Genomic DNA, 14,819 nt, shown 5'->3' with positions numbered 1-14,819 from the left:
AGAAGAATCAATGAAACAAGATGGGATTGGGAGGGAGACAAACCATAAGTGACTCTTAATCTTACAAAACAAACTGAGCATTGCTGGGGGGAGGGGGGGTTGAGAGAAGGGGGGTGGGGTTATGGACATTGGGGAGGGTATGTGCTTTGGTGAGTGCTGTGAAGTGTGTAAACCTGGCGATTCACAGACCTGTACCCCTGGGGATAAAAATATGTGTTTATAAAAAAATAAAAAATTTAATAAAAAAGAGTAAATGTTCAATAAATATTTTTAAACAATGAAAAAAAAAAGTTAGCTCTCCAGTCTGTAATCTGTTACATCACTACACCCACGCAATACTTACCTGCTTACCCTCTAGTCCACTTCCGACATTCTCTCATTTACTCCTTTTCCCTAACATAATGAAGATCCAGTCCTCACCTTCCCTGGCCAAATCTTCAGACCGCCAGTCTGTCCACTCATCTCAACACTGGCACGTGGGGGTCAGGGGTGAGCCCTGGTGTATTACTCTTGGTAATGGAACAACTAGAAACTAAAAAGAGCAGCCAAAACAATGAGTTGTGAGCTGAAGATATGGAAATAAGCACATGATTAGTTCTGACTTGAATGGAATATCTTCCTGATATAATCAATAACCCACTAGAAACTGCATCTTCATCATCAACAGAAAAATTTCAGTTAAGTGAGAAAATAGCCCTTTCTCAATGAACTTTCTCAAGGGGTTGAAAAAGTAATTTTTACATGTATATAATTTATTTATTAATATTATAGTCTTATCTGATACAAAAACTCTCTCATCTCAAATGATATTATAAATTAGGAAACACACTTCTATTAAACTCTTGGGCCTCAGAATGTAGCATGCAGGAGAATAAAATCTTTTTGAAATTAAAAATTATATGCAGCAGAAACTGATGATTTTAAACTGATAACATATTTTAATAACTAAGAAGTAAGACATTTCCCTTAACATCAAAATCAAAGATTACTGTACTCATTTTAATATCACTATATAAATATAAAAATGTTAACCAACACTTGCCTAGGTCAAATATTCCAGTTGCATTACCAAACATATACATAACAAGTATGAATTTATATCAAGTGTCAAATTTCCCCATCATTATCTTCTCGTGACATCATGACTTTAAGAGCCTGGAGAGTGACTTTTTTGTTTGCTTTTTTGTTTTGTTTTGTTTATTTTGCTCTGTAATCTCTAAGTATCTAGGCAGGAAAGAAAAACACAACTGAGAAATATTTCCGTTTTGAACAAGTAAGAGGTCAGTTGCAATCTCATTCGGGTACTTCCCATTCGAGAAAATATGCTATAAAATGGTGAGCTGCGCCTGACAATGGGTGGAGAGGTTAGGTCATTTGTTGATAGCAGTTATATACCCAATGGCTTATTCACTATAAAAAAGAACCAGCATGGTCCCAGGAAAGAATAGATAGTCCATCAAGTGAAAAGCAGGCTGCTCTCCTCTGGACAAATTAATCTCTTCTCTTAATGTTCAGACACCAAAAATATCTTGTTTCATGTTAAAACAGAGATGGGTTCCTACCCTGGAATAGGGTCAATCTTTACCAATTTCCTCTTCTTCTACCCATCTGCAAACTCTCTGTTTAATTAAAATACTTTAAAGTCTCCTTTAATCTAATACTGTTATAACAACGATGGAAGCCATTTAAAAAAAAATCAAGTATGTGATATCATTCAAAGTTTTAATAAAGAATTAAGGGTCACTGAACCACAGTGAGTGGTTTGGTGAGTGCTGTGAAATTTCTCATACGTTTGTTGAACAGCTACTAGGTTCAAAGTTTTATGCTGCAGTCAGATATATATCTCAATTTCTTAGTATTTTGGGATCATGGCTCTTCCGCGTCTGGTAAGGAAAAATACTACGGTGTCACAGTAAAGAATTCTTAATGTGGGGGAAGTACAGGGGTAGAGGGGTGGGAGGTGGGAGGTACTAGTAGAGTCAGTTAAGTAACTGTTGTTCTGGGTTTCCACACATTCATTCCAAGTCTACATTTCAACATTGTGGAAGGATTGGTTCAGGAATCCATTTTTAATTTACTCAGACCATGACTCAAGAATTTGAAGAGCCAATAGCTTTAAACTAAATGACAGCAGCAATCCAGAAAACTTTAAAAATGGTCATAGGAAACCCTACCCAGACCTTAAACTTTGCCAGTAATAACTTGAGAGTTTTAAGACTCTGGACGCAATTGTTCCTTGGGAGACAAGGGCCAGAGGTCAATTTGCAAAGCATCTCCCAGACTTTGGGTTCAGAAGCCTTGTCCCCTCACCATGCATCCATTTTTCCATTACCCGTATTCTGCTTTAACATCCTAAGTGTTTAGTGTCTACGAATATTATGAGCACGGCAGGTTATTTTCCCCCTCCACAAATCCTGGTTGCATAATTTAACATAAAAACAATTTGAGGAAGAGATGATTATCTCTCTACATTCTGAAAAGCTCTTACCGATACAGTTTAAAATCCACAATTGAAATGCCGCATTTTCTTGAGTACTCAATAAATTTCTTGGATTTCCACCCCCCCCTTAACTGCACAGATAGGATAAATAAAACCACTCAGTTCCTTAAGCACAGCAAACATGAATCAAATAGCTTTTACTCCATATTTATAAAAGGCAATGCGACTATCATAAGTTTCTCAATATTCCCTGTTATCTTTAAGCATTTCCATTTATTATTTTCAATACATTTTAATAGCATACATATGTTCACACACAAAAAAAATTCTTCCCGGGGGCTTACCACCAGCTTTTTCTTCCCCAAATCTTTTAAAATCTTCCCCTCTACACGACTTAAAACATGTTTTGAACGGGTTATCTGAAAATCCCCTTTTGTGCTCCGCAATGACAGAGCCCCTCAGCACCCGGGAGAAAGCAATCACATTCCAGTTGTGCTGTCAGTGTGAGGGGCACGAGCTCCAAAGAGCTGGAAATCCATTGTGTTGCACATTATAAATAAGAAAATTGCCCTGTGACAGCTACAGTTTGGAAGAATTAACATTTTTCTTTGCAACTCTCATTTTTAATCTCTACTGTTATTTTCCTTAGGAAAACTTAGCTCCCATATGAATTCCTGTATCACTAACCTATTCGCCGTAATTAAGAGAAATAAATCCCAACCGACCGCGATGAAGGTCGCCGTCAGTATTTAAGACAAAACTGACTCTTACTGATTTAGCCAAAGGTCGTCTGTCCCAGCCGCACCCCCGCGCACCCTGCCTCCCCCTCCCCCTCCTCCCATTTCCAAGCAAGCTACTTCACGTTACATTAAGAATGCGTGATGTGCGCTTTCTAGCTTTTAAGTTTGGTCTTCTCAACCATGAAAACACAGTTATAAATTGTTCTCAGAGCTAAACCACTCAACATCTTGGCACTTGGTTGTTTTTAACTTTCAACAATAGGCACTGTTCACTCCCCTCCGTCTCAGTTCTTTATTCAGTGATCAGGCAGGACACTGATGAAAGGCTAGTCACGGCTTCCCCCACCATGGTCTCAGTGTGATGGCATGTGATGGTTCACATGGGGTGTGTTTGATCCGAGAAAGCCCAGTCTCTGCTTATTCTTCCTTTGTTCTGTCATCTGGAGGGAAAGAGAGAGTGTGTTGAGCTCATTTTCTCCCTTTTTCCACAGTGCTGGTGGGCTACGCAATGTGGGGTTAATATTTCCCAAGCACCTGCAGTCTGTCTGGCATCCTCCAGAATATAGTTACCAAAAAAAAAAAAAAAAAAAAAAAGGCGGGTGGATTTTTTTTTTTAAAGTGAATTTCCACCGAGAGAGAGAGAGAGAGAGAGAAAAGGCAAATCCCTCTCTGTGGTTTAAAAACAGGAACCATGGTTCTTTTCAAGCAGCTCTGACTTGTCAGATAATCATCACCATCATGGTAGTCATTTGAATACTTATCACAGCTACTTTTGATAGTATTTTTACTACTGCTAATAATTTCACACGATGAAGGGGCTGATTATAGCATTGAAATGACAGGTCCGGATGACAATCTGCCTTCCCGATGAGTTTAGTAATTGGTAGAATGGCAGAAAATACAATTTTCTATCAAAAAGTGCAAAGAGGCCCTTGTACTTCGTGCTTTGTGCCTTCTCCCCTCATCCCCCCTACTCCCATAGGTGGAGAAGAGTCACCCTAGTGACCTGCAGAGATGTGGTTCTCACAGCACAGTGTCGGGGGTCCCTACTGGAATTTACAGCTCTCTGTGAATAACAGTCCTGCTCCCAGGAGCCGCAGGTCTCCCCTGACTCACCCCACCCAGCGGCAGCTCCAACTCCCCGAGCACACTGACCTGCTCTTTGAGCTCTGCCAGCTGTGCCGATAGCTGTTTGACCAAGCTCATGGTGGATTCCAACTTCTCCTGCAGGTTCCGAATCTCATTTTGCTCACCATCACTTTCATTGCTGACGAGGGACATGGCTCGCATCCGAGGAAACCAGTCTAAATTCTTCTCCTAGAAGCAAATACATGTTCAAGAGCAAGGGAATAAGTACTGGAAGGGAGTCTGGAGTTCTGTAAAGAGGGGTCATAGAGGCTCATTAGTATTAAATGTTTAAATCAAAGTTTCTTAGTACTCAAAGCAAAGGAACTCTTTCTGGCCAGGCCCTGGGGTGGTCTGTGGGTGGGAATGAAGGGCAGTTTAGGCTTTGGTTTTCATGAGCTGGAGGAAGATTTTAAATATTGGCACAAACTTCCTGTGGGCTCCCAGGTAGGTCCCGGGTGCATCATTCAGCAGAGCACACTGAACTCAAAGGGGATCCAGTGAATCCTGGTGAATGAGGAGGTCGGGTCTGGAGGCTACGGAGAACAGATCCAAATACGTGTGTGTACAGTAGAGGCATGAGCTCTTTCTCCCCTATCCCCACCCCCTCACCCCAGAAAAGAAAGGGGCAGAATAGGAGGGTGGTAAAAGAAATGTTTCAGTTCCGGCCACCCATGCCAAACTAGTTCACCACCTACTTCCCCAAGACAGGCTCTGAACTCCGCTCAGGCAAGAGGGAAGTGGGAGGGCATGGCCTTAGGTTACTCTGTCTGCTCCCTTTGGAAACATTTTATTACAGTGAGGATGAGGTTTCAGAGTTAGACTTCCCCAGAGGGCAATAGCTGGTACCACTTCTGTTTTTCTAGGCAGACTGGGTGTAGGGGGGTGTGTGTGTGTGTGTGTGTAGCCCTCCATTGTTGGAGAAATAAGGAGCTTACCCGATGCCCGGTTCTCTTGAAAATTCTGATTGCTTAACATCATAGAAGCACCCTGCATTACTTACAGTGAACTTTTCAATCCTCAAAAGAGCTTACAAGGTAAATCATATTGCTCCCATTTTACAGATGAGACAATGAGCCACCCCAACAGTTTAAACACCCATTTGACAATCGAGGGAATGGCAGAGCTAGGATTGGAAGCCAGGTGAACCTTTCCATTACCGACTGGGGATGTCAGCCTGCATCGCTATTTACCTCCCGATTTCTCTAGGTCACCTTTTCCCAGCATTTCTAGCATGATCTCCCCGCTTACGATTCCTCCCACTTCAGGGGCACCTGGGTGGCTCAGTTGTCATTAAGTGGCTGCCTTTGGCTCGGGTCATGATCCCAGGGTCCTGGGATTGAGCCCCGCATCCGGCTCCCTGCTTGGTGGGAAGCCTGCTTCTCCTCTCCCTCTCCCCCTGCTTGTGTTCCATCTCTTGTTGTCTCTCTCTGTCAAATAATAAATAACATCCTTTAAAAAAAAAAATTCCTCCCACTTCAGAAAATCCCACTGACTGTGGTGGTTGCCATGACTTCTGCCTGGCCAGTCACTAGAATGAGGGCCCACAAGTACCTACTTTCCTCCCCTGAGGTCGGAACTATCTCTGTCCTTCTTTCTCAACCTTGTCCAGCCATGGGGCTGTTGCTGGTGTCCTGTAGTTACTGTCACCGCTCAGAAAACCACAAGTTCTTTATGGTTCCCTACCCCCAACGCAATATAAAGGGCAGATAAAGAATTAAAGAGGAAACATATTAAAGAATTTGAAACTGCACTTAAAGAGCTGTGGCTAATTAGTATTTCAAAGGAGGATGGTAACTTAATTTGAAGAGCAGAGTGACAGCCAAATTCATTCATTCAATCTCCCCTTCAGCATCTTTGGCCTGGTATTTAGAGGTGAAAATCAGATAAGGTATCTGCTCCAAGGGGCTTGTGGCTTAGGATAGCGTTCTACGAAAAGTGGGCTGTGCATTGTATATGTCAAAATCCTCACGGGTTGCTTGTTAAAACTGTAGATTTCAATCCCACTCCCTTTTTCCAAACCAGGACATGTTTGGCGAAGTTCATGAATCCTACATGCACTCCAGTTTCGGAGCTTTGGTCTACGCAGATGAAAGGGATTCATGTTAATTGCTGGAGTAGTAGCAGGGTAGGGAGATGGACCGGAAGGGGAAAGATCTGGAAGAGCTGTTGGTGCGCGTAGGAGGAGGAAGCCAATTAAGGATCCCTGAAACACTTCTAGGGTAGGATGGGTGCCCCAGCAAAGTGGGAAACCACGCTCTGTCATAACGCCCGCAAAAACCATGATTTCCCAACAGCTAGGTTAATGTGCAGGTGAGGCAGAGAGCTGGACTGACGAATGACGGGACCAGAAAGACACGGTGAGGGGAAGCTAGAGTCCACAGAGTGCTGGCTGGAGTGTGGGACGCTAACACACTAACACTAACACGCTACTGCCGCCGTAGCCTGGCAGGCGGGATGGAGAACCAACCTGGGCTCCCAGCTCCATAAGCACGTACTCCTTTGAATAGCTCACTTAACTCGGTTCTCTTATCTGTCTAGTATCTGTATTCTTCGCAGTATTATCAATGGTTGGAGCTTTACAAATGAAGAAACTGAGGCTAGCACGTGGTTTATAGAACTTCAGGAAGTGGAGATTTTAGGGCGAAAGCACCTTCAGTCTGCTGAAGTATCAGGGAATTGGGGGAGTTAGTATTTAGTGAGTATGGAGTTTCCATTAGAGAAGACGCAATCTCTGGAATGGGTTGTAGTAATGGTAATGTGACTGTATTTAATCCCGAACAATGGTACACTTAAAAATGGCAAATTTTATGTTATGTGTCTTTACAATTAAAAAAAAAAAATCACTGCATTTGCAGGGGCTAATCTTTGGGTGAATTGTGCACAAAGTCCCTGAGGTCTTCCTGAAGGACATCAGTGGTTGGGGTGGATAAGGAGGCTGTGGGTGGCCAAGGGCCAAAATCTGTGCTGGAATGTACAGGAGTGAGCAGGAGGTATCAGAGGGGAAGTGATGACAAAGGGTTTAAAATGGCATTTTCACGTGTGGGTGAAGATGTGATGAGTCCTTAGTGCAGAGCAACCCAGTCAGCAGGGCCCTCAGTTTGGAAGGGCTGCGGAAATAGGCAGCTGCCAGCAAGTGGGCTGAATGACTAGGGATAGTCTTGGGAGAGCTAGGAAGGCAGTATTCTGGGGCAGGAGAGGTGGTTTGTACCAGGATAGGGATTCTAGGGGGCGCTGATGGACCAGAAGGGTTGGAGAGCTTCCGACAGCTGGGTCTGGAGTAAGCAGGTGCTAATGGACATGATGACACCCAGGGTCAGGATAGTGAGATCATTAACTTTCAGAAAGTCTCCAAAAGAAGCAGAAGGAAACCACTGGTCTGATACTTAGCCAATGACATCACTACTTCAAAGAGAACATGGGTGAGACTCTGTGAAACCAAATTTGAAGAGATCTTATGGTAGGTGTCCCAGGGTCAGGACTCTCCCTACACCCTCAACCTTCACTTGTCCCTGTGTTCATCCATTCATTTACTCTTTCTTTCTGGGTTTACCGCATCTGTGCTGGGCACCGGGAGAACAGTCAGCAAACCTAAGCATAGTTCAGACTAGGTGGAGGGTAAGACATCTGCCAAAGGCTGGTGAAAGTAAGGACGAGCCTGGGCTTGTGGGCTCTATGGTCCTTTCTCATAGTCCCCCAAAGCTGTTCTTGTTTCTAATCCCGTTTTGGTTTTCCTCACCTTTCTTTCTTTTGCCGCTTTTATCTTTCTCTGTTTCTGCCTGTTTGCCGGTTTCAGTCTCTTCTCTCCCACATTTGTGCTTTTGTTTTATTCTGGCCTTCCCCTCTACATCAACAGACCATAATCTGAAACCTACATACCATGTGTAATTAAGACTTCTTTTCAGCATTGAGTGTTCTGTAGATTCTTTCCTTAATTTTTAAGGAACTTGACATGAATGTTTTACATCTCTCACCAAAATGGGGGAAAAAAAAAAAAAAACCCAACCTAAATTGCTCTCTGTCCTCTTTCTTATAAGTAAAGCCAGTCCTTTAAAAATAATGTTAACAACTGATGTTTCTTCAAATGAGTGCAGGAAGTAGGTTTTTTTTTTTTCACCAAAATTAACTCAAATGCAATAATGTGCTCAGAATAAATGCTGCATATACTTTTCATCAAAAGTGGCCCCCAGCTTGGGTGGCTCAGTGGGTTAAAGCCTCTGCCTTCGGCTCAGGTCATGATCTTGGGGTCCTGGGATCGAGCCCTGCATCAGGCTCCCTGTTCAGCAGGGAGCCTGCTTCCTTCTCTCTCTCTGCCTGCCCCTCTGACTACTTGTGATCTCTCTGTCTCTGTCAAGTAAATGAATAAAATCTTTAAAAAAAAAGAAAGCCCCAAGGTTTCTCTTTCTGCTCTTATGGCACAAAGGAGTGGCTTCCATGGAAGGCTCAGACTGAGCAGGTGAGACCTTGGATTTTTGTCCAAGCCAGAACTGCAAGATGGACGTGTAGTGTTTCTGCCATCTAACAAAGCAGATTGATTTGATCCGTTACTTCCCAGTTACTCATATAGGCTGTGTACATCTTGTGATCACGCACATGACTAGCAGATTCCCATGTCGACTTCTGTTAGTCAATATGAAATCATTTCCTTCTTCCACCAGGAATAAAAATATTTGACCACAGGGTAGCATAACTCGGAGAAGTTCAAGATTAACTGTTAGGCTCTGAGGCTACAGTGTAAGAACCTAACTTCGATGAGTGGAAATTCAGAGCTTCTCGAAGGTTCTAAAATGCAAAGCTCAGAGATAAACCAGTTATGGCTCTGAGAAAGGATTCCCAGAGCGTGCTGACTGGCACCCTCTAGCTACCCCTAGATTCTAAAAATAATGTATCTTTCTAGATGACCTGAAATGAAAAAAAATCATTCAAATAGTACATTCAATAGATCAATTTGACTTATCTACTTTTGCAGTTATTCAATAAAATGGTTAGGGGGTCAGTTGTCCCTCAAGGTTAGCTGTGCTGTTTTCATGTCTAATTCTTCAGCATGATACCCCATTTGTGCCAAAGAGGCAATGTGGTCTGATGGAAAGATTACGGACCTAGGGGTCAGAACTCCTGGGTTCTGGTTTTAGAATAACTGAAAACTAGCTACATGATTTAAGGGAATGGAGGAGCCTGGCTCTCTGAGTCCCGGTTTCCTCATCTGTAAGGCCAGAAATATGAACCCAGGTGGTTTCTGTGTCTCCTCCAGCTCATCCTTCTGTGAGCCACAAATTCAAGGCAAGCTCCACAAATCAAATTGCTGAGACAAGCCTCAAGCTCCCCGAGGGAGCCAACAGAAACAGTGTTGAGGCTAGACGTGACCCTTGAAACCACATAAGCCAAGCTCAGCCTGTTAAAAATGCCCAGCCTGAAACCTAGAAAGTTTAGATTTCCTGGAGGTCTTAAGTACAGTGGCAAATGTCCCTGCACTTGATTTCCACCTCTGGACAAGTTCATGCACATTACATAATGATGATGATGCGTCACTGGCCATGGGCTCAAGAACATGCAGGATTATAAGGATTTCTCCCCACATCAGAGCGAGATTAAGAAGTAATGGTGGCTAGTGACATTGCACAGGTTCTCACGTGTCTGTTAGACACTTGTATGTCTGTTAGCCACTTGTATGTTTGGAGAAGTGTCTGTTCATGTCTTCTGCCCATTTCGTGACTGGATTATTTGTTCTCTGAATGTTGAGTTTGATAAGTTCTTTATAGATCTCAGATACCAGCCCTTTATCTGACCACTACATGAAAAACTAATGATGCACTATATGTTGGCTAACTAAAGATGATGATGAAGAAGAAGAAGAGGAAGTAGTAGTAGTAGTAGTAGTAGTAGTAGTAGTAGTAGTAGTAGCAGTAGTAGTAAGGGGATGGATGAGCCAAGCTTTGGTGAAGGCTCTACTAGGTACCCATTAAAAGTTGTCTCTTTGTAAGCTAAAGAGGAAACAAGGTCTGTATTCTTCATCATAGTAATTGATCCCAGCTGTTGGCTGCCTAGCAAGTGTTAGGCACTTTAGTTATGCTCTGGCAAAAGTCTACAACAATTCCACAAGGTGGAGAATATTACCATTCCCATTTTATAGATGCGAACACTGAGGCAGGAAAAGGATTTGTTCCTTGCCAAGGTCACACAGGTGTTGTAAGCGGCTGGGCCAGCCCTTGGCCTCCACCCTGTGCAACTGGAAATCTTGTGCTCCTTTAACTGCACTGGACGACTACTCCACAACTAACGGAGGGGTCATTGCTTAGCTTTTGAACTTGCCAAGGAAAGCAGACCACAGTGAGAATATAATAATTTGAGCCCCCTTAGTTACTTCTGGGGTATGCTAGAGGCTTACTTATTGAAAACAAGAAACACGAAGCCTCTAGGCAGTCTCTCAGATCCATATGCAGACACTGATGAAAATGTATCAACACTTGACATTCATGGCAATTTTGCAGAGTGCCCTAAAGTATTGTTAATGGGGCTACACACTGAACATACCATGTATTGTATTGTCATGGAATGCCAATAAACCATTTAATATAGACCTTCACCTCTGTTTCCACTCTCCCTGACCATGCTTAGAATGTGCTGCCACAAGACCATTTTTGCTAAGGTCTTGGTTACCATCTCTCTTCTAAGCCTTCTGTTTATACTGCATTTTCCAATCTGAAATCATTTACAAACCCTCCTAGGCTGACAAGTATAACCATTTCCCCAAAGCCTCAGTATCACCCGCTGCATTCCTCTTTGCCTTCTGGTTTGAAGACGTCAGCAGAAATGGCTCTCTGAAGGAACACGAGCAACGCAAATACTACCTACTTACTGGAAGGTCGCTGAGGGGCAGCACCATTGCTCCTTTCTGGGAACTTCAAACCCACACAAATAACGTGCAACAAGGATTCTTTGTGAAGTGAAGGAATCACTTTGGCTAGGGGGGGAATGCTTCATGTATCCCAACCCAGTCTCTGCTCAATGGAGTAGAGACATGGGATCTTCCCGCCATCTCACCAATATGGTGACCTCAATGGCAGGTTAGGCATGACCTCAAAAACTTAAGGGACACCCATAACACTGGCATCTGGGTTTCTAGCCTTGTTGCCTTAAACACCGCACCTGCATCTGACAAGTATTGCTAATGTGGGAAACAAAAAGGCTGGTTCTCATGGGGGTTCAGATGCAGACCCTGGGTTCATTCATGAGGAGGGAAGGATGAGCTGGAAAATATACACTTGTCTGACAAACTTTAGGGACTGGAGGGGACAGAAAGAATCTAGCTGTGTCCTTTGAAATTAAAACACTATTCCAGGATTGACAAATAAATGAAAAACTCGGTAACTCGTTTTATGTGTTTAAAAAAAAAAAAATGACATGTTACAGAACTGGAAGATTCCTTTGAACTGTATATTCCTTCTGTATCTCTCTGTTTATTCTGTATTCATATCTTCCTGTATCTTTCTTCTGCAACTGGCGGGTTCCCACAAGTGCAGTAGAGTACCAAATTTGTGCGGTTTGAACAATTTGAAATGTGGTAGTTATCCAAAGCAAATCTGTATCGAATGATTTTTGTAAAGCAACAAAATCCCTTTAGAGTGGCATTGTCAAACCTTGAAATATTTTAAAAATCTAAATGCTCAGAGATCAAGTCTGCATTATGTAGGCAAAAGTGGTTTGAACATTACAAATCACTACACAAACACAAAGTATCCTTGGACTGCTGACGCGAGAGGTATAGAGTTTGGGGCCCCTACCTTTTAGCTCTGGAAGGCACCTAACCCAATGCTCAGTGACAATGACCGCTGGTGTCCCTGCTCTGCTCCTATCTGGCCCCCCTCCACGGCACCACCTCCAGTGAGTGGATGGGAAGGGGGCTGCTAGCCTGGAAGCCTGACAGGAAGTAGTCATTGCTTCAGAAGGCAGAGAGAGAAATAGATCCCATGTAAGAGTGGTGTATGGTTACGAAACAATGTAACAAAGCTCTTTATCTCAGCGGGGCTGCAGTTTTGGAATCAAAAAGCGACCAATCGGAGAGACTGGAAACTCGTTCAATCCCACAACCCCCTCTTTCCTCTGCAGCACAGCCAAGGTGGGAGGGGGCATGACCCATGGCCCATGTGTGGTGCGCAGCAGGACAGGGATGTTCATTGCTCCGCAGCCCCAAGGCTCGAGGGTTGGCAGAGGTGGACACATAGAGGCCCCCCCTCTCCGTGGCTTCCTCAGCTTAGTGAGCCAGAGTGAAGCAAGTGAGTGTGGGCCTCCTCAGGTGAGAAGGGGGTCAAAACAGTGGAACAAACTTTTGCAAAACTGTCTTAGAGGGTTAGGCTCTGGAGTTTCGGAGACTCACGGGTCAAGATACCTGCCCTCTGACATTCCCAAACTGCAGGGGGAGCCAGGAAGTGGTGATGGTAGCTGGTAAGGAGGGCTGCGGCCTCCTGCCATGGGCGGAGGCACTTAGGCGCGAGGCCGACCAGAGACTCCCTGTGGAGGGGGGTTGCCTGCCAGCTGGTAGGCCTTGGCTGTCTAGGACATTGAGAACTGGGCTCTCTGAAGCCTGCCCACTCCAGGTAACCTAAAAACGCACTCATGTTGGCTAGGAGGGCTCTGCATAGTGACCTGAGAAACAGGTGCTGCTGGTACAGATGTGATGAGGACCCTTCAGCTTAGCTTTGTGCCCACCGTGGCTGGTGGCGGCTTCCACCACGGACAGCAGGCTGGACTGTGAGCCGAAACTATGGACCCCGAAAACCCACCTTGTTTCCTATTCCGGTTGCTCGTCCTGAACTACTTCCCAGCCTCCCTCTTAGGAGCTTCCTGCTCTCCCTGATGAGAGGCAAGTAATTGGCTACACACAAAAGCAAAACTACGTGTGGGTAGTTCTCTTGGCCCAAGTCTTCTCACCCCTGACACAGCTAACACCAGGTGTCTACACAACATGTCAGCTACATCTGCCAATGGCAGGGTTCTGATCGGCTCCCAACTAACCAGGCACCCAGGGGCAGAGCCATGTGAGAAAGAGAGTGATCCTTGGCTGGGAGGCCAAGAGGGCCTGGGCCCAACAGTAGCTTAGGGCTGCTGCCAATAACTCATAGGATTGCTGGTCAAGAAGCAGGAACACTAAGGGGCAGAAGTCTCTGGCTATAGGGTGCCTGGGAAGTGGGGTAGTCGGGGACTCTGAGGGATAGGGCATAGAGCCAACCTGGAGCCACAACCAGAGAGAAGGGGATGGAGTCCAGCACTCCGGGCTCCTTTGAGCCATTGGCCAGCTCATTCTGAGAACCATGGCGGTACAAGACCCAGAGACTGGAACCCAGTCATGGGTCTTGATGATGCAGTGAGCAGGAGGCTGTGTCCAGGCAGATGTGATTGAGCAAGGAGTCAAAGGACCTGCACCAGCATTCCCTTAGATTCCTATTGCTTGATGTCGGGGAGCGTGATGCCTCCAGCCTTGTTCTTTTTTCTCAAGATTGCTTTGGCTACTTGAGATTTCTCTGTGGTTCCATACCAATTTTAAGATTATTTGTTCTATTTCTTGGAAAAACGCCATTGGAATGTTGATAGGGACTGCACTGAATCTCTAGATTGCTTTGGGCAAGATGGATATTTTAACAATATTCATTCTAATATGTGAGCATGGAGTATCTTTTCATTTATTTGTGATTTTGTCCATTTCTTTCATTATTGTCTTATAGTTTTCATTATATAAATATTTCATATCCTTGGTTAAATCTATTAATAGGTGTTTTATACTTTTTGATGCAATTGGAAATGACATTGAAAAAAAATTTCTCTTTCTGATAGTTCATTCTTAGTGAATAGAAACACAACAGAATTTTATGTACTGATTTTGTATCCTGAAACTTTTTTGGACTTGTTGATTGGCTCTCACAGGTTTTCATTTTGGTGGAGTCTTCAGGATTTTCTACATATAATATCATATCATCTGCAAATAGTGATAGTTTTACTCTTCCTGTCCCATTTGGATAACCTTTATGATATCATTAGTTAATAATGGGGTCAACACTTACACAGAGGACACATTTCAATTTATAAACTTTTGAGCATCCATTTCTGATTTCTTCTTCTGCCTTCCACTTGACAGAACCTGCACGACATGGGCACCTGCCACGTGTTATTGGTAAACTGGATAGCTGATTAGTTGTTGCCTGTGGTAGTAATGAGCATTGGTAAACTGGGCAACCTATTTTTTTTGTAAGATAAATTATTAGATTATAAGATTAAATTATTAGGACAAACTACTTTTCTTTTTGTTTTTTCTTTACTAATCCAAAACCAAAATCCTTCCTTTCCCTTTTTCTTCACCATATACTTCATGAGCACCTACTAAGTAGCAAAGACTCTTCCAGGTACTGGATAAAACAGTAAACAGCTCAGAAAGAGTCCTTGCTTTTTTGGAGCTTAATATTTTAATGGAAGATGAATAATGAAAGGGGGTGGAGGTGACAATAAATAAATGTAAATGAAAT

General features: G+C 43.6%; 1 protein-coding gene across 2 annotated transcripts in view; it reads right to left on the bottom strand.

The window, feature by feature from the left end:
- Positions 1–918: 918 nt before the first annotated feature.
- The window catches only part of ITPR2 (inositol 1,4,5-trisphosphate receptor type 2), a 494,143-nt gene continuing 480,242 nt past the window's right edge, over positions 919–14,819 (bottom strand). For both annotated transcript variants that reach the window (XM_082738458.1, XM_082738459.1), the window contains 2 exons: positions 4,336–4,497; positions 919–3,620 (listed from right to left, as the gene is read on the bottom strand). In XM_082738458.1, coding sequence (XP_082594584.1) covers positions 3,534–3,620; positions 4,336–4,497 — 249 coding nt within the window. In that variant the 3' untranslated portion in view covers positions 919–3,533. The remainder of the gene's footprint in view (positions 3,621–4,335; positions 4,498–14,819) is intronic.

Source organism: Mustela nivalis (assembly GCF_964662115.1).
Source record: "Mustela nivalis genome assembly, chromosome: 7".
NCBI lineage: Eukaryota > Metazoa > Chordata > Mammalia > Carnivora > Mustelidae > Mustela > Mustela nivalis.
This window is presented reverse-complemented; position numbering and strand designations above follow the sequence as displayed.